The sequence below is a fragment of the Pocillopora verrucosa genome, chromosome 13 (genome assembly GCF_036669915.1).
Source record: "Pocillopora verrucosa isolate sample1 chromosome 13, ASM3666991v2, whole genome shotgun sequence".
Classification (NCBI taxonomy): domain Eukaryota; kingdom Metazoa; phylum Cnidaria; class Anthozoa; order Scleractinia; family Pocilloporidae; genus Pocillopora; species Pocillopora verrucosa.
The window spans coordinates 10,961,717-10,979,582 of NC_089324.1; the positions used below are offsets into that span (position 1 = coordinate 10,961,717).

General features: G+C 37.4%; 2 protein-coding genes across 6 annotated transcripts in view; both read right to left on the bottom strand.

Annotated features, from left to right (window-relative positions):
- LOC131770168 (uncharacterized) overlaps positions 1 to 8,590 on the bottom strand; it is a 34,643-nt gene extending 26,053 nt beyond the window's left edge. The window contains exons 1-5 of one of the 4 annotated variants that reach the window (XM_059085881.2): positions 8,348 to 8,571; positions 7,449 to 7,919; positions 6,034 to 6,114; positions 4,273 to 4,353; positions 1,589 to 3,749 (exon numbers count right to left, since the gene is read on the bottom strand). In XM_059085881.2, the coding sequence (XP_058941864.2) occupies positions 3,574 to 3,749; positions 4,273 to 4,353; positions 6,034 to 6,114; positions 7,449 to 7,919; positions 8,348 to 8,420 (882 nt within the window). In that variant the 5' untranslated portion in view covers positions 8,421 to 8,571 and the 3' untranslated portion in view covers positions 1,589 to 3,573. Of the gene's footprint in view, positions 1 to 1,588; positions 3,750 to 4,272; positions 4,354 to 6,033; positions 6,115 to 7,448; positions 7,920 to 8,054; positions 8,230 to 8,347 lie in introns of those variants that run through there. The other 3 variants (XM_059085882.2, XM_066160113.1, XM_066160112.1) reach the window with 3 other exon arrangements.
- A 1,034-nt stretch (positions 8,591 to 9,624) lies between these two features.
- LOC131770150 (uncharacterized) overlaps positions 9,625 to 17,866 on the bottom strand; it is a 32,738-nt gene continuing 24,496 nt past the window's right edge. For both annotated transcript variants that reach the window (XM_059085853.2, XM_059085852.2), the window contains 10 exons: positions 17,520 to 17,616; positions 16,769 to 16,836; positions 16,218 to 16,355; positions 15,837 to 15,968; positions 15,552 to 15,604; positions 14,098 to 14,205; positions 13,552 to 13,628; positions 12,915 to 12,976; positions 12,743 to 12,803; positions 9,625 to 11,855 (listed from right to left, as the gene is read on the bottom strand). In XM_059085853.2, coding sequence (XP_058941836.2) covers positions 10,549 to 11,855; positions 12,743 to 12,803; positions 12,915 to 12,976; positions 13,552 to 13,628; positions 14,098 to 14,205; positions 15,552 to 15,604; positions 15,837 to 15,968; positions 16,218 to 16,355; positions 16,769 to 16,836; positions 17,520 to 17,616 — 2,103 coding nt within the window. In that variant the 3' untranslated portion in view covers positions 9,625 to 10,548. The remainder of the gene's footprint in view (positions 11,856 to 12,742; positions 12,804 to 12,914; positions 12,977 to 13,551; positions 13,629 to 14,097; positions 14,206 to 15,551; positions 15,605 to 15,836; positions 15,969 to 16,217; positions 16,356 to 16,768; positions 16,837 to 17,519; positions 17,617 to 17,866) is intronic.

Below are 17,866 nucleotides of genomic sequence, written 5' to 3' on the forward strand. Positions count from 1 at the left end.
CACAAACTTTATAAGTACTTAATTGTACCTGATTGAAGTCTTTCTCCATCCTCTCTACCACCTTTCAAACCTCAGGTAATTATAGAAACAGTGCATGTTACAATCTTGGAACAACACCTGTTGGAATTCTTTGCAACACAGTGCAAAGTGATCCTCTCGATAGCAAGCAGCTCCAGTTAATGGTATTCTCAATGTTGAAAGTAAGAAGTAATCATACGTTTGACAACATCAAGGGAATACGATGTGGCCTCAAAATAACCTCGAAAACTAGCACATACTTTGCATGTGCCTCACTCCCAGAGTTCTGCATAGCATATGTACATCAATATTTTTTTTTCTGATTTTTTTTACTTGCAATGCATTTTACTGAAAAAGGAAGGACTGCTTGTGGTCTAAGAGTCAAAAAGTCCCATTTATTTCAGCCATGGTTCAGTTATTGTCATATTCTAAGGGGAGGCACTCCTTCAACAGAGCCTCTCTCCCGGATAAGAAATGGGTACCAGGGGATGGGAGATTCTGCATTGACTTAGGTCCTGTCCAGGAGGAAGGAGTAGTAATGCTCCTAGTTCCTGTATGGTATGGAACCCAATTTGAGGTTTGGTGTCTTGTGGCCACTGAGCTCCAGCAATTGAAAGTACTTAAGTTATCTGTGCTCTAAGAGCACTGTACACCTTTTTGGGAAACAAGGGATTTTTTTATGATTGCACTGTGCATTGCAATCAGCAGGAAGTCCTGCACAAAATCCTTCACAAATGATCAAATATAATGTCCAATAAATGATTACAGCATGCTTACTGGGTGAGAATGCCTGTCAGTCAATCCCAAACAGTGCAGAAAGGTGAAATTTGAGTGCTGACTGTAAACTTTTGCACTGTAAGTTACACAAGCCCATAGATGAGGCAAGAGCATGCTTTGAAAGTGTTTCTAACTTTAACCTGTAGTTAAAATTCATATCACCAACAGAAAAGTTTGAATTAAGCATTGTCCACTGACTCCACTGTTGTATTGTTATCCTGGGAACAATTAAGTGAGCCAGATCTGTTTTAAAATGAAACTGAAATAGAACACCCTATGAAATTATCATCATGAGTAATAAGGAAAAGAAAAAGGATATTGATGATCCTAAACTGTGCAACGTAAAACTTTTTACAAACTGTATGATTGATGCTTCCTCAAAGCAAAGCCAAGGACCACATCTAACACAACTTCCCTGACGTTTCTATTGGCCAATAAAATTAAATTTTAAACAGCCGGCAGTCTCCTCTTTCACCCTTAATCTAACTAATATAGTATTCAATGAAATCCCCTATAATAGAGCAACTGTATTGTGGTCTAAAAGATGAAAGAAAGTAGGAACTAATCAAATTAAAAGAAATTGAACATCAAGATCAAGATGAATGAAAAATGTAGTTACAGCTCACGGTAGACCATGTGTCAAACTGGTGGTGTCATAATTTAAAATGTTCCTGACTTTTTATCATTTTAGAATTTTACTGACTCAGCATAAAGTTCAATGATATTTTTTCCCCCCCCAAATTTTCCCAATTGTAGAGGCAACAATGTGAAGAGAATATTTCTAAAGCCACTGTGATTATCATATAACTTTTATTATCAATATTGCGGTGTAAGGACTTCATTACACAAAATAATTTCCCCTTTTCATTTTATCTTAATCTTCCTTAAAAATAAACTATCCTTTGTAAAAAGTTTGAAAATATCTCTTTCAATTTAAGCAATTTTTTCAGTTACCTTGCAACAATGAGTATTTTACATGACAATAAATAATTAAAAGTAGTTCAATTATTCACCACTGACCATAATTAAATCATTCTGAAACTATGTTACAGCATTTATTTGAATTATTACATCCATTTCAAAATCACTTGTGTTTGTTGAAATCTGATTGGCTCTCACTGGTGTTACTAATTCACAAATTGCACCATTTTATGCTCTAGATGGCATCTTTTTTCCAGCCCATGGCAGACAGCTTTACTAAAGCACAGCCTTTGTTTGAAGAATCACTTGAATTGCAGGAAAATACAACTGGATCACTAACATATCTGTACAGGCTAAAAAACTTGTTCTGAGTAACTGAATGTCCCAATTTCAAAATAGATGTAATAAAGTGGTTATTGAACTTAGTGCTGTTCAAATTTTGGTCTGAAATTATACTTGTGGTTTTAAATGAAAGTAACCCTTAGCTTAACCTAATAAATAATCAATATGGTGGTAAGGATGAGTCTTCTCACTGATTATCAAGTCATTACTACAAATGACAATGGGTTGATCTGCTCTCAAAGTTTAAGTTAACTTTGATTTATGTAACATCTCTATAATTTATCATGATAATGATAATTCAACCAAATCCAAATTCAAAACCAGTTTGAATTTGAACAACTTTTAATTCCATGACAGGAATAAACAGTTACAAAAGTATCCATGTCACAAATTACAATTTGCAATGTGTTTTCTCCGACCTGCATTTCAGTGAGTCCTTGCCTTAAAACATATTTAACTCTACATCTAATTTCTCCCAATCAAAATTGTTAGCCCAGATCAAGTAGCAAAAAATCATGAAAATTTTGTTAAATAGTACGGTACCATATTTGGATTGAAATATTTCTCAAAATCAACCCTGAGATATGGAGCCTTGTCGTTTTAATTTCACTTCTCTCCAATAACAAATTTAAACAAGAAGTTCCACCTTGACACGAGTTTAAAGAATTTGACAATTAACTGTCAAAATATATATACATTGCTCTGATGAAGGGCTAACACTCGAAACGTCAGCTTTTTTACCCTTTACGGTGGTTTATTTACATTTTCAACTCAGATGTTAACACTAAGTTACCTGCTATACTCTCTATACTCTCTCTCTTTCTTAAGAAACTTACCCCTTTATTCATGTGTCAAAATATAAGCCGATGATGAACAAGCCCACAGTGCTAATTATTCAATGATATGCATGTACTTTCTAAAGCTAAAATTGCTTTGCAACACTTAACCAGTCAAACAAAATATTTTTAACCCTTTGACCCCAAAGAGTGATTAGCATCTAATTTCTCCTTTCAATATTACCCCTGATCTGCAAGCACAGTTAACAATGTATAGAGAACAGTATGGAGAATGTGCATTTTGATGTTCGGGTTTAAAGGGTTAACTTACTGTAGTTTCTAAAGATTTGAATCATATTCACAGGTTTACAGGATGGGGACTCTGCAATTTGCCATTAAATAAATAAATAGATAAATAAAATGGGGAAAAAATGAATGGGAAATTATTTAGCTTTTGACATTTGATGGTGGTGGCACTTCTTGTCCACTTTTTCTGGGTCAAATTGAAATTTGGAATGTTGGCTTTTGTGGAGGGAGAAAAACCCTTGGAGTGAGGATGAGAACCAACAACAAACTCAATCAACATGCATGTGCTGCCAGGTTCTGGAATCAAACCTGGGCCACAGAGGTGGGAGGCAAGTTAGTCAGAGTAAACTTTTGCAGTTTTTAGTAATTAACTGTCTTTTTATAGAAAGGTGGAACTTCTCATTTCATTGTTAAACTAAGAAACTAAGGTTAATTATCCCTGTCCACTTAACTTGCCCATCATTGTGTTGATAGGATTTTCAGCATCATATATTGCACGATTATTTTTTCTTTTCAAAACCACACATGCAATGCAGATAGTGATTAGAACAGCTAGTGAAACAGTGGGAACAGCAATTAGCACAGCCAGATTACTTGAACTAACTGCTCCTAAAAATATCAAAAGACAATGATGAGAAAAAAAGTTAGAGAGACCCTCTGGGATAAAAATGACACTCAAGTAATCACTTATTAAATAACCCCTTAACTCCCAAGATCTGATTGTTAATTCTCCCCTCTAGCTGCTACACATTTCCTTCTAAATTAGTTCAGAGAATTTGGTGTTAGATCAAGAAAAACAACTTCTATATGATAAGTGTAAGTATTCTCCTTATCTGTTGGCTAGATATTGTATGGATATTATAAGGAGAGGTTACCTCTAAATCACTTTTGGGAGTTAAAGGGTTAATTGTTACTTTAATTTTCAACAACAATATTTTTTATTTTTGACCTAAAAAAAAAAGAAGGCAAGTTAACATTAGAAAGTTTTTTTAGTCTGTAAATTTCTTCAGTACTTCATCCCCAAGTAAATGTAGGTAAATGTTGAATTATTGCTAGCAGATTTTTGCTAACAGACTTTAAATGGTTTTACTTTTTGTACCCACATGGAGGTGAAATCAACTTTAAGGTGTACCTTTAGCCATATGGTTGTCCTTCTGATGACGTGTTGGCTCAATATGGACTGATCCTGAACTAACATTACCTGGAAAACCAGCTGTAAAGAGGAATTAAGAGAAAACAGTATGTCACTTCCAGATAGCTGGCACACAATGTATATCATTTTTATATCCATTGCCATGGTTGATACATTTAACAAAGCTCAGTCAAACAAATTGTTCACGTATACTCATTGATTGATCATCTCTCAAGTCCAGAAACCCATTTAAGTTTAACAAGTGTGATGAGCCAGTCATGCATGTTCATTCAAGAAACAGAAAGTTACATAAAAAAAGTATCATTAGTGTTTATTTTTGTTGCAATTGTTGTTTTGTTTAATTTGCTTTTAGTGAATTTTTGTTGCATTTTTGTTGTTACTTTCTTTTATCCAATTTTATGAGATAAGATTTTTAGGTTGGGTCATGAGAGCAGCTCAGAGTTAAAAAGTCCCATAGAGTTACAACAATGTATCCTCTGATGGCACCCTTTAATGTTGGCCCATTGTTTACCCCAAGTTACTTCCAAAAAAGACACAGTTACAATGAAAATAAATAACATACTTGATTCTTTTGTATAATAGTTTCAACTTTGTATTAATGGTTGTTAAATGTTCACCCACGATTATACAGCACATCACTAAAAACAACAGTTGACTCTAACAAACTGCAGAGAGCCACCTTAAGGGAATAGTTAATTTAATCATAACATTGACTCTACACACAGCCCCACACCCACAACCCTATGGAGTATTATTATATACTCAACAAAATATCACGTTTCTGATTGGTCAATGATGAATGCATAAATAGGTTATAGAGTACAATAGAGGTTATAGAGTGCAATACGGAGAAGTTGCCATGGAAACACCGGGGAAGCGCCAAATTTGAACACCAAATTATAAAAAAATGGCAGAGAATATAATAAATAAAAAATCGTATGAACCTGCTCGTGCATTTCGTGATTTATGGTCACTCGTGATGTTTTGAAAGTTCTCAAATTGCACTCGCCTACAGCTCGTGCAATTTTGAGAACTTTCAAAACATCACTCGTGCCCATAAATCACCAAATGCACTCGCGTTCATACGATTTCCTATACTTATTGAAAGCTAACATGTGTGGAGCCAAATGGGTTGGCATAAGCCTGACAAAAAACACCATCTAGCCCAGCACTCTTTAGCTCTGTTTTAAATTTAAGTTATCAAAATAAAGTAGAAATAAGACAAAGCAACTAAAATTTTTTCATGGATAGCTGGTATCTTCTTAAACTGAAGAAATAAAGGAAAAGTTTAATTGATGGCAGAATCTTTGTTTGTTATTGTTGACTGCGTCCTTTTAGAGTAATCTATAATCCTGTCCTGTTTAGGTTTAAATTAAACAAGGTTTCAGAAAAATTAGTCATACATAAAAATACTTATTATTGACTCAGTTCAGACAGGCAAAACAAGGAAATATGGGTTTCCTGTCTGGTCTCCAACAGAGTTAATTAGTTACTTTTTTATATTTACTTTAATTTTCAACAACTTACAATATTTTTGATCTAAAAAAAAAGAAAGAAGAAGGCAAGTTAATATTAGAATGTTAGTCATTTTTCAGTTTATTAATTTCTTAAGTACTTCATCCCCAAGTACTGGTAGATGTGAGTAAATTTTGAATTACTGCTGGCAGATTTTTGCAAACTGTCTTTAGATGGTTTTACTTTTTGTATCTACTTGGAGGTGAAAACAACTTTAAGGTGTACCTTTAGCCGTATGATTGTCCTTCTGATGACTTGTTGGCCCAAAATGGACTGATCCTGAGCTAACGTTACCTGGAAAACCAGCTGTAAAAAGGAAATAAGAGAAAACAATTTGTCACTTCCAGATAGCTAGCACACAATGCATATTTCATAAACAAGGTTTCAAAACGATTGGTCATAAATCAAAATACTAATTATTGACTCAGTTCAGTCACGCAAAACAAGGAAATATGGGTTTCCTGCCTGGCCCCCAACTGATGCAACAGGCCCTACATAAAATATAACAAGCCAGTCATAATGAATGCCCAACTATTTCAGACATTGAGACCTTTCATGGTTAGATAATGCTTTAATTTTCTCACTCTTAGGAGTGACCAAAAATTAATTTGTTTTCCTCTTAAGGCAATAACTCTTGTAAGTAGACAATTCTACAAACAGAAACTTTTTCCAATTCCCAGGGTGTACATGGGATTATAGGTAGATTGAAGGTGCTACAATTATAAAAATCATGCATGATCACCCAAAATTTGATGTGTAGGAAAAGCATCCTTCAGTTAGTATGCTAACTGCCAATGATTCCTAGAGAAAATTCCACTTATGGACCATTATCAAGAACTGTTCAGTAGCTCAATCCATTTAATATAATGTTAATTTAATGAATTGACATTAATGACTCTTATTATAAACAAATAGCTCTTCCACTCCACCTACAGGTAATAATAAGTACAATTTTCGATAAATTTGTTGACGTTTTGAGGCAAAATAGTTCTAGCCCAATGAAATAAAACGCCCCTATAACATGCAATACACCAATTTGATCTTCTTCTTGATATACAGTGCAACAATGAACCAATTAACACTCTCTTCTGCCATATTATATCTGAATCATTTATTACATCAGAGGCACGAGGGTTAAACTGCAAAATCACCTGCCACTTACTTACAGGTCATTGATTAAGAATATGGTCTATTGTGTCAAAGCCTCGATCTTCACAGCCTCCCAAAACATGTACATGAGCTCGAGGTGGACCAGAGTGGCAGGGTACTCGACAGTTACTCCGTTTACAGCAGCATTCATGCTTGTTTTGCCAATCGTAAATATGAAGCTTGCCAAAACCATTAGTTCATTTGACCGTTGCATACTTGGTTGCCAAGCCTTTGACCTTGTTCTGATACAAACGTTGCTGCCTTTCGAAAGTAGATTATTTTTTTTATCATGCTAACAAGATACTGGTCTCTATCCCAAAATGGTCACTTTCAGCCTCTCTCCAAATTGAAGGCTTGGCAACAAAGTACACAGTCAAATATAAATTAGGTTATTAATCCCAGAATTGGAAGAGGTATCTATGCTCTAATATCACCTTGAGTAAAAATAGCGGGCAGTCAACTTAAATTAAGCAACTAAAGAGGGTACTTACTTTGTGTCTCGGTGTAATTCAGAGAATAATGTTGATCGTGTCGGTATTCTGTACCCTTTTTGTCGTGAGAAGTCACGACAACAACAAGTTTATGTACAACGACGGAATTTCCACCAAGTGTCGTGTTTGAGAGGCGGAGATTGAATACTGTATAAACTCGCACCTGGCCGGTTGGGATATAAGTAACGTTGACCTCACTTTTCATTGAGATACCAGCCTCCTTCAATTTGAAGTCCCGAACCATTTTCGGGTTCACTCTAGCCACAAACACTCCAGCAGAATTAGGACGAAGTGAAACGAGACTACCGCCATTTTTTTCTGTGAAAACAAATAGCTGCACCTCGTCTACCGAAACAGTGACATTCGAGAGTAGCATAACGCTCTTAACTGTTAAGTTGTGCTGATGTTTCGTCACTTGGATGGTTTCAGGTGAAAAGGTGTAACTACCATCGTCATTCCTAACACCTTGCCCTGCAATCCGAAAGCATAAATATCTCCTTTAATGTCAGCTTGATTTTTAATGTACAAGATCACGCCATTCGGGATATCACTACGGAATATACTGACTAATTATACCAGTACAGAGATAAAAACAAGATTACTCACCGTCAATTTGCCAAGTATGTAGCAAGACAAAAAACACACACAGTGCATAACCATGAATAGCTCTTCTGAACATGTTAACCTTAACCGTTAAATGATCGTCAAAAATTTGGTTCCTGGATATAGTAAAATACTATGAAGCATGAACACGAACTTAATTCTTAATTTACGAGATCAAGCTAACTGGCATATTACTACGAAAGATTCTGACTGCATGACACCGGTTCATACCGGTGCACATATGCTGACTAAGCATAAACATACTTGTGTGCAAATAAAAGCAAAAGTTTCCTCACCTTCAGTGTGCGAAGGATGTAGCAAGCCATAAATCACAAACAGAGCATAAGCATGTATGAATATTCTGAACATGTTAACCTTGACTGGTTAATGATCGTCAAAAATTTGTTCCCAAAGTATAGCAAAATACTATCTAGTATGAGCACGAGGTTCTGTAAAATGTGACTCGTTTCTTGCCCTTACCCCAGTCACACCCCGTTTCCGTCAAGTATCCTGAATTTGGTCACGTTCCCTTGCCTTCTTTGGATAATATCACGTACTCTTTCGAGTAAGCCCCTTCAAGATAAAGAACAGTCTGATTGAATTGCCGCCGAGACAAAAGAATAAAGGAAATTAATTAATTAATTAATTAGATTGATTCCAAAGGGCACAAATTCTTCGCTTGTTTCCCTTTGGGTAAACTCCAGGAGAGCCTGGGCTACCTGTTCAAATAGCACGCGCCTTCTCGCCTTAGTTCGACTGAATTGCCGACGAGACGAAAGAATAAAGGAAATTTATTAATTAGATCGATTCCAAAGGGCACAAATTCTTCGTTTGTTTCCCTTTGGGTCAACTCTTTGGGAGCCTGGGCTATATGTTCAGATACCGCGTGCCTTCTCGCCTTAGTTCGAACACGACTGACTAACGGTACTTTGGTCTTGAAGACAATGATAGCAAGTCGTGGTGTATCTTTCTTCTTGGGTTTCAACGGATAAATAGGCCGGGTTAGGTTCTCTCACAATGCCATGGAAGAAAAAAATATGTATTTTGATATGGGAAAGTTCGCCATATTACGAACTGTGGGGTGAATTTATATAGACCGGTGGGCCTTTTCTGCCTCAATGACCATGTTCTGAGTTTTGACAGATCGTAACTATTGTTGGTCGAAGCCGTAGCCCACGTGTAGCCCTACCCTCCCCCGCAAGGTGAAATGAAAGGGAGGGAACCCTACCTTTTGTTTCCCCTTGCGAGGGAGGATACGGCTACACATAAGCTATCGAAGCTGTCGTGTTCATGTATGTGGGGTCATCGGAAATGTGAGTTCATCCGTAAACAAAGCAGTAAACTAATAATACTTTTGTCTACATGCTCCATTTTTCGGTATGTAAATCACACACAACCCGCGGTTTCTCTATTCGCTCTGACGAAAGGCTAAAGCTCAAAACGTAAGCTTCAGAAACTGCAGAAATTATGGGGTTACTAATAGCTGAGTAATACATTTTTTCGGACATATGCTAATTTTGAAAGCTCCAATTTCCAAAGGAAATGTATACCGCACTAAAAATTTCACACAGACTGCTTTGCTATGATCTTTTAATTGTTCCATTTGCTGTTTTTTCAAACGTTTGAAAACCACGAACAACTTTTAATGAGGCAAAATTGCTCATAAAAACCCGGATGTACAATATTCAGGTGTCTTACGACAGAAACAGGGCAGACAATGGACCGCATTCATACTGGACTGCGTTCATACTGTCCCAATAACACTCACAATTATAAGGGTTTCCTTGACTGAGATCTCCTCTATCATTCCATTGTTTGGCTACGTAATTTATTGTTCCTTTGTTCATTTCAAAATGGTGCTCGTGCTATTGTTATTTTAAAACTTGAAAATGGCTGCAGCCATGTATTTTATTTTAAATTGAAATTCCCCCAGTCCCAGATTGATTTAGGAGAAACGACCAGACACTGCCGGTAATTGTGAAACTAGCTCTGCATGCTCATAAAATTACCGAAGAAAAAAAAAATCCAAAGCACTCATCCGATATATAAATACATTACTCTCACACCCTGACGTGACCACGGTTTTTCCCTAGATCTAAAAATAGGATTGTCCTGTTGACACTTACTGCAGGCACATTGAACATGACCTCATCAGGGAAATGCCGGTTAAACAGACTGCCATCTTCTTTGCAAGGAAGTATTAAATATTCAACTAGTGAGAATTCCTGTTAAGCCTGTTTGATTACAATAATATACTTGATATAATTTCAAAACTTAACCAAACCAATTACGATAAATTTGAACCTAAAATGCCAATAATCTTGATGTACTTCTCAATCAACAACAAATTTCAGTTTAACTTAAAAAAAATGTCAATAAAAAAAATTCAAAGGCATAGTATATGATTGCTTTCTGTCCTCTCAGAGGACACTTCCTTCGAGAAGACGAAATTCTATTTCATTTCAACTTAGTTTTCGTTCTTTTTCTCATTTTCATACTACTCGGTTATATGTTGAGGACTGTCATCTTCATTGTCTGTTTTAGACATTGACTCTACATTTGCATCCTTTTGACAAGTCGTTGCGCTCTCTTCTGTATCTTGAGCGGGTTGACTTTTAGCTTTCTCTTCATTGAGTAGTTTATCTGTAACCACATCGTTCTTTTGTTGATATGTTTTACCTGGATTAGTTTCTCCGCTGCCTTCATCTCGTTGCCAAGACTCGGCCACAAATTGTTCTTCCATGCTTTGTAGTTCTCCCACTCTATCTTGTGGCGTAGAGTCAATATTATTTTGCTGTTTTTCTTGCTGTTTAAGGGTTTCGTCGTTCAGCACAACCTGTGAATCAATTTCTTTCATTGATAAATCACTACAGCCCGCCTGTTTCGTGTTAACCCTGGCCGGAAGATCAACATTTTGAAGTTCTTGCGCATTTTCTCCACTTTGAATCTCTCCTTTAACATCAGTTTCTTTTCCATCTCTTTCCGTACCATCCAATATTTCTTCCTCCACAGAATATCTTGTTTTGCTTTCCTGGACCTCTACCTCTTTACCCTTTCTGTCATTTGAAGCAGTTTCCTCTTTCACCTCCCCCAATCCACTCTTCACAGACTCCTCAACATCGTCCTCTGCACAAGTCTTCGTCTTCCTATTGTCTTCGTTTGGAGATGCTGTTATTGTTGCTGAAGGATCTTCATCAGCCACTGGCGATTCACTAATATCCTGAATTTCATTCACAGCGTTGACGACATTATAATTTGACTGAGATGAATCTTGAACAGCATTTTGTTCCTCTTCGTTGTCGATCCTTGTTGAAACATCTGTATTACCAGATACAGCTTCCAAACTTGACGCCTTGTTATCATCAACGTCGATGGACGCACTTTTCGATTTAGAAACTTCTTGTGGTTGATATTTTTCCTCAGTTCTTTCACTCAATTCAAGGCGATCTCCATCACCCACAGAATCTTCACAAGTGTTCGCAGTATCTTTAGCAGCGCTCTGTGCCTCGCAATTATCATTCACATCTGGTAAGGCCGCATCTTGACTTCCATCTTGTGCTCTAAAACTTTGACTTTCGCGTATCCTGTCTTCAACCTCTCTCGGCTCAAGCCCTGGATAACTTTTTGTGTCCTTGCTATCGTCATCAGAGCTGTCCTCGTCAGAGATTTCTCCCAAAAAACTGACTCCATCAGGTTTCCGATGACCATCGGCATCAAGTAACGTCATCGACGGCGCAACATTGACGTCACCAATGTCGGAGGTCGAGGCGATCTTTTTTTTCTTGAATTCAATCGCAGTTTTCTCTGCAAAGAGATCACAAAATGTTATCGGATGATCGAACACTGAATTCAGATATGCAATTGGAAACCAGTTGTGAGGTCAAACGAATTGCAATGGTGGGTGAAGTTTATTGAGAATTTTACCCTTATAAAAGTAAACAATATTAAACGAGAAATAACATGGTAGTGTCTGTTAATGGCCTCTGTTCCGCTCTTTCGTTAAGTCTGCTTTTATTTGAGTTTTCTCTCAAAGAACAGAGCCTTTCAATTAAGAGGGGAACAAGGGAAATGGCCCGAGAAGTCAAAGATAACTCAAAGTAAACACAAGGAAAACTGCCTACAGCGCGGGAAAATGCGAGTAACAAAATCATAGTTGGTTGTAGTTTTCCATCTGATTGACTGAGAGCGTAGCACAATTTTCATAAGCCAATAAAAGAGCGAAATAACCAAACTGAATGCATTTCAGGATAACTTTCGACACTCCCCCCAATGAATTTCTGTGTAGTTTGAGAACGAAAGGAGCCAGGCGAAGACCGGAATTGAGGTATGGTATAGGACGAGAGGGTAGTTCGTACTCAAATCTCTTTCAAAGAAATCACCTTCGTCAAGGACTACATCAGGGAACCGTTGGACAGATTCCTTCTCTACTAAGAACCATTCAGGTTTTTTTTTTGAAGGTGAGCGCTAAACTATGCACCACGATAACTTTTCATGTAAAAGACATGGAAATTGGTCACGATTTCCTTCACCCTTCAAGCAAAACCAACCCTTTAAACCAAAAGGTCACGAGAACGAGATCAATAGTTAGCTAAGTTCTCAACAAAATATCGTAACCATAATTAAGAAAAGACAGAAACTCCCTTCGGCTATGCGACAGATATAACAAATCTGGACGAAGAGATAGAGCTTACCTAGCTGGATAAACTGGTTTGCGTAAAACAGAATGGCTCGGTAACAGAATTGATACTGCTCCTAAAATAGAAACCACGACATAACATTGGTAAAAATGCGATGAGACAACTCCTAACCAAAAATTAAAACATACAAACCAAAATACCGTTTATTTACAATTGATCACGATACCTTTTTCTGAACAGTGAGCTTGCGATGTTTCCTGAAGTTTCTGACAAGTTTAGGAATATTCACTGAAAAGTAAAATGCAATCGTGTTATTAACAAAGTAGCAGGAAAGGAAATGCAATGTGATAAATTGTTAAAAACACCAGCTATTATCTCTTTTAGGAATGACAACTGAATTTGGCTAGACAGATGTTAACGATGAAACATTCCACTCTCTAATATTTCTGGGGGCACCGCTTTACGGTCAAAACATATTATCGGGTTTGTCAGGAGGTAATCGATATTCCATGCCTTTATTTTTTTAAGTTTTTTCCTTCTCCAAATCTCGTTTGGAATTACTAACAGAAGATTGTTCTCAACTTTTAACCCTTAAGAGTAACAACTAACATCTAATTTCTTTAAACATTACCACCACTGAATCAAACGTTACGGTTGTGAGAATATTGGAAACGATCATGCATTAGAGAAGCTCTTGATTGTTAAACAAATTCTCCTTGTCAGTATCGGAGGAAATGTAAAGAGAACAGAAGGGAGAAGATGCATACTGATGTTAAGGTGTACAAGGGTTAACATAAGACGATGAACACCATGTAAAGACGCGGTTTTTGTAACTGTGGGATGTTACATTCAACCAGGCTTACCAATGAGTCCAGTACCAATCAGTTCACAGATTGCAGTGTAAATAACACAGAACGTTCCTGCTCGGCCCACACCAGCGCTGAAAATAAGACAACACACCTTTTTCACATAACGTAAAGGAGTTTGAGTTGCAGGCTGAATTAACCACTCCTTCGAAAAAGTTTCCCTTGAAATGATGGCATTTTCAAAAATTCCATCACAAAATCCAAAACGGAGTCACCTGTAAAACTCTAGATCAAAATTATGGGTTATTTATTTCCATGCATTCAAATAGTTAAGACTCAATTCCATTTTTTTACTTCATATCTTGGGCAACCAGAAAGTTTTCAAATATCAAACGAAAAATTATTCCAGGACTGGAGGTTTCCTAAAAGATGGCCGACAGAACACAAATATTTAAGTTCTCACAGGCTTCTTGCATAGTAGTTTTGGTTTCCAACACTCAATCGAAATGTGTTTCAAATCATAATTCTCCTGTCTTTCACTGTAACAAAGAGATTGCCCTAATATCCGAAGGGCTCTTCCAGGCACACCACAACCAAGCTCACCTGCAGTGTACCAAAAGCGGCCTCTCAGCGTTAGGGTCATTCTCCTGGTATTGATTACGGACCTCCGACAAAAAGGTCAACAAATCGGATGGTGAATGAGGAACTCCGCTGAAACAAACGAACACAAAGACAATGAGTTTTAAGAGAAGGTTTACAGGCATTTTTCTTAATTCTTTAACTCCTAATACATACTATCGTCTAATTTCTCCATATCATATTATCACTGAATCACACATCAAGGTCATGAGAATGAAGGAAATGATCAACTAAAGAAGCTCTCGATTGTCAAACAAATTCTCCTTTTCGGTACCTTAGGACCGTGCGTCCGATGTTGGGGTATAAAGGATTATTAATGGTAAAAGGACTGAGTGGAGTCTAATTCGATCTGTAATCATACAACTGATTAACAAAAACGGACGACCACGGTGGGCTTTTAACAACGCTGATCCTTTGCTGAATATTATGCAGAACTCTTGTCAAATGTGAATCAAGCATATGGCTAGGTTAATTAACCAGATCTCTGCAGGTCAGCAGGTAAGGCATTCAATCAATAGACCCAAATGTCTGAGGCTCGATTCCTAAAGGGGAACTCGGATCTTTCTCATTGTCACAAGCTTGTAACAAACACGCTACTTCCATCTCACACTCGCCGCTCGAACTCAATATGCAGTATCATATTTCTTACTCTACCCTTAAACAAGGGCCATTATGGAAATTACCAGGACAACGGCAAGTAAAACATCATTATCATTGTTGCCATCATCCACATCGTTATCGCTATCTCATTATCGTTATCGTTACCTTTTTCGTTATCTTAAAACCCTTTAACCCCTCAGAATGACAGCATCTAATTTCTCCTTACAATATCAGCCCCAAATCACACATTAAGGTCATGAGAATAACGGAAATGGTCACCAACAAGAGAAACTCTGGATTAAGAAACAAACTCTCCTCATCAGCACCTTAGGGAATGTATAGGGAACAGTATTGAGAATATGCATTCTGATGTTAGGGTGGAAAGGGGTTGAAGAAATAGATCCCATGTTGCCTCCGTACGTTTGATCAGTTAGGTCACAGATGGAGTACAAATGTGGCAAGGACGAAAAAGTGACGCGCAAGGCGCAGCCGAGTGTGTCACTGATGTTCTTACCATATTAGGACATCTTCTGTGATCTGTAACTGTGCAGACCCACGGCAACATAGAATCGATTTGTTTTAAATGATAATAAAGCAAAATTTTTGTTAATGGTGATGTCATCTATGCGTATTTTCCCCAGTAAATCATACGTATCATAAGTAAGAACTAATCAAAGTGCGTGTATCATTCAGCTTATCACATAAATTGTTATTTTCATGAGTAGTAAACGTTACCGTTATCGTTACTGTGATCGTTAAATCTCTATCGTTATCATTGTCACTGTCGTTATTGTTATGGTTATTAGCGTGTTACTTACTGATCAGGCCAACCAACAAACTGTAAATGCGTCACGACCAGCAGTTCATCGCTCTAAAAAAAAAGGTAAAAATATTAAAATATAACAACCATACAACATTTTGCTCTATATAGCACAAAAAAATGTCGGGATAACGGTAAATTCAACGACTTTTGGCATTTTTCTTCTGTTCTTTAACACAACGGGCTACAACGTGACCTATCTTTACCTGAATTTAACAATAAAAAGGCAAGTGGAAAATATTGTCGTCGTGCAATAATAACTCGCTTGACCATTAACTTTTACCTCAGCATGTTGAACGTGCATAATTCGCTCGATCCAGGCCTGGCAGTGATTTAGGCTCCTCATGTGGACCCTCATTGCTCCATACACCACTGTGTGACCCTCATCTATTGGCCAGTACTGATGGCACTTCAGCTGCAACACAACAGAGCACTTATCAATTATGTCCCTATATACTGTCACATAATCCTCTTTGAGTATACGTAAACTCTGCCACCTCAACGGCCGAAAGCTTTTTTGATTAATAATCACCACCACAAGTCTCCGGGTTGGCTCGCTAATTTATCGACTGACTAATCAAAACGGATCGATTCTCAGTAATTCATTTCAAAAGAGGGTGTTAATATTGATGCGAGAACAATTCTGTTTTATAGAAGAACTTACCCGGTTTCCTTCCACCTCTTTTGTAAGCATGACAATAACTGTGGATTTCTGTTCCCAGACCATCAGCCAGAAGTCTCCCAAGGTTGCGGCAATGGGGCCCTGGGTCAGAATATAATCTGGAGACAGTGGCGTCACTCTCTGCAGACACAAATACCAAGGTTTTCCATCAGTACGCAAGAAAATAAGAATGCAAGTTTGCGCTTTACAAATATCCCATTCATCTATTCTTCAAACTCTTGAATTACATATACCTCACAGAAATTATTTTTGTTGGTCGCTAAATTATAATTTACTCGTGGTTATAAAACCACAAAAGATGTTGAAAAAGGCAAACCTGTGATAATAATAATAGTGATAATATGATAATATGATAATAATAACAATAATACTAATAATAAAAGTAGTAATAATATTTCTTTGGGGTGGAAAAACAAGAAAGGAACGAGGACGTCTAGGGACAATAACTACTGAATTAAAAACAAATTGCATATGAAGAACGCGAAAAAATTATCCTGGCGCTGACGTAGCCGGTGAGCGCCACTATTGTGTACCTTAATAGCACTAGCATTGATGTAGTCTCCTCCTTCTTTAGTATCCAGTGTCACCCTTGAGTGTTCCCCTGTAAAAATAAGGAAAAACAAGTCTCTTGAATGAAGTAGAGAAGAGGGTCAAAATGATTCCTGCAACTGACACTATTAATCATTTTCAGTCGTTAAGCGAAGAGGTTGTTTAACGATGATTCTGAACACAAGCCAAATGGCCAGCACCATTTAAACCTATCCCGGATTCCGCTACATTAATCGACCGAGAGTGCGCCCATTCACCTCGAAATTATTGGCTACAAGAGATTACCCCTACCCCCCCTCCCCTCCCCCATCTTCAGAACTTTCTCAGGTTTTCTGCTGTTTAGGTTCCCTGGCACCCATTCAAAAACCTGGATGGAGAGAGAAGCAATATGGGAGTGAAGTGTCTTGCCCATGAACACAATTTCATGACCATATACAGGGAATGCGAGATTGAGTGGTGACTTATTCTGATGAGTGCGCTCTAGACTCCCCATGGAAAAGTTTCGGATTTCCACAGCAAAGAGTGAAGACAAAATAACTTCTTAAAAATTATCACACATGGAAACAATTCTGCCCTAAATTGATGTTTTGACAATCAGCTGTTCAGAAACTATCCTCTAGTAACATAGCAACATGACTGAGTCGTTACTACGTCACAGACAATACTTAATGCCATGTAGAACAAGAGTATAGCCCAAAAGACAGAATATCAACAGAGTATTCACTAAATGGTTACATGGTAAGATATCTCTGTATCTGTTCTTGGATGAATTCAATGTAGCTGCTTGAGTTGAAAACATAGCAGCGTCGGTTTCCTGCATCTTCTCCAGCACCTGAAACCATTAAATGATAATAAAACTTAAAAACGTAGCTTTCTCTTAGCAAGCCAAAGCTATTTCGATTTTATCCCAAACACAGAAATTCACGCCGATTAACTACAAAACTGATTAGTTATGACGCAAATAATTATGATTTTCAAGAGTAAATTCTTAATCAGCCTAATGGTCGCCAAGCGACCGCTCAGACATAGTCAAAGTCTTTTGCTTGTTTTTTTTGGTTAACGATACAAGTGTTGTTGATTCC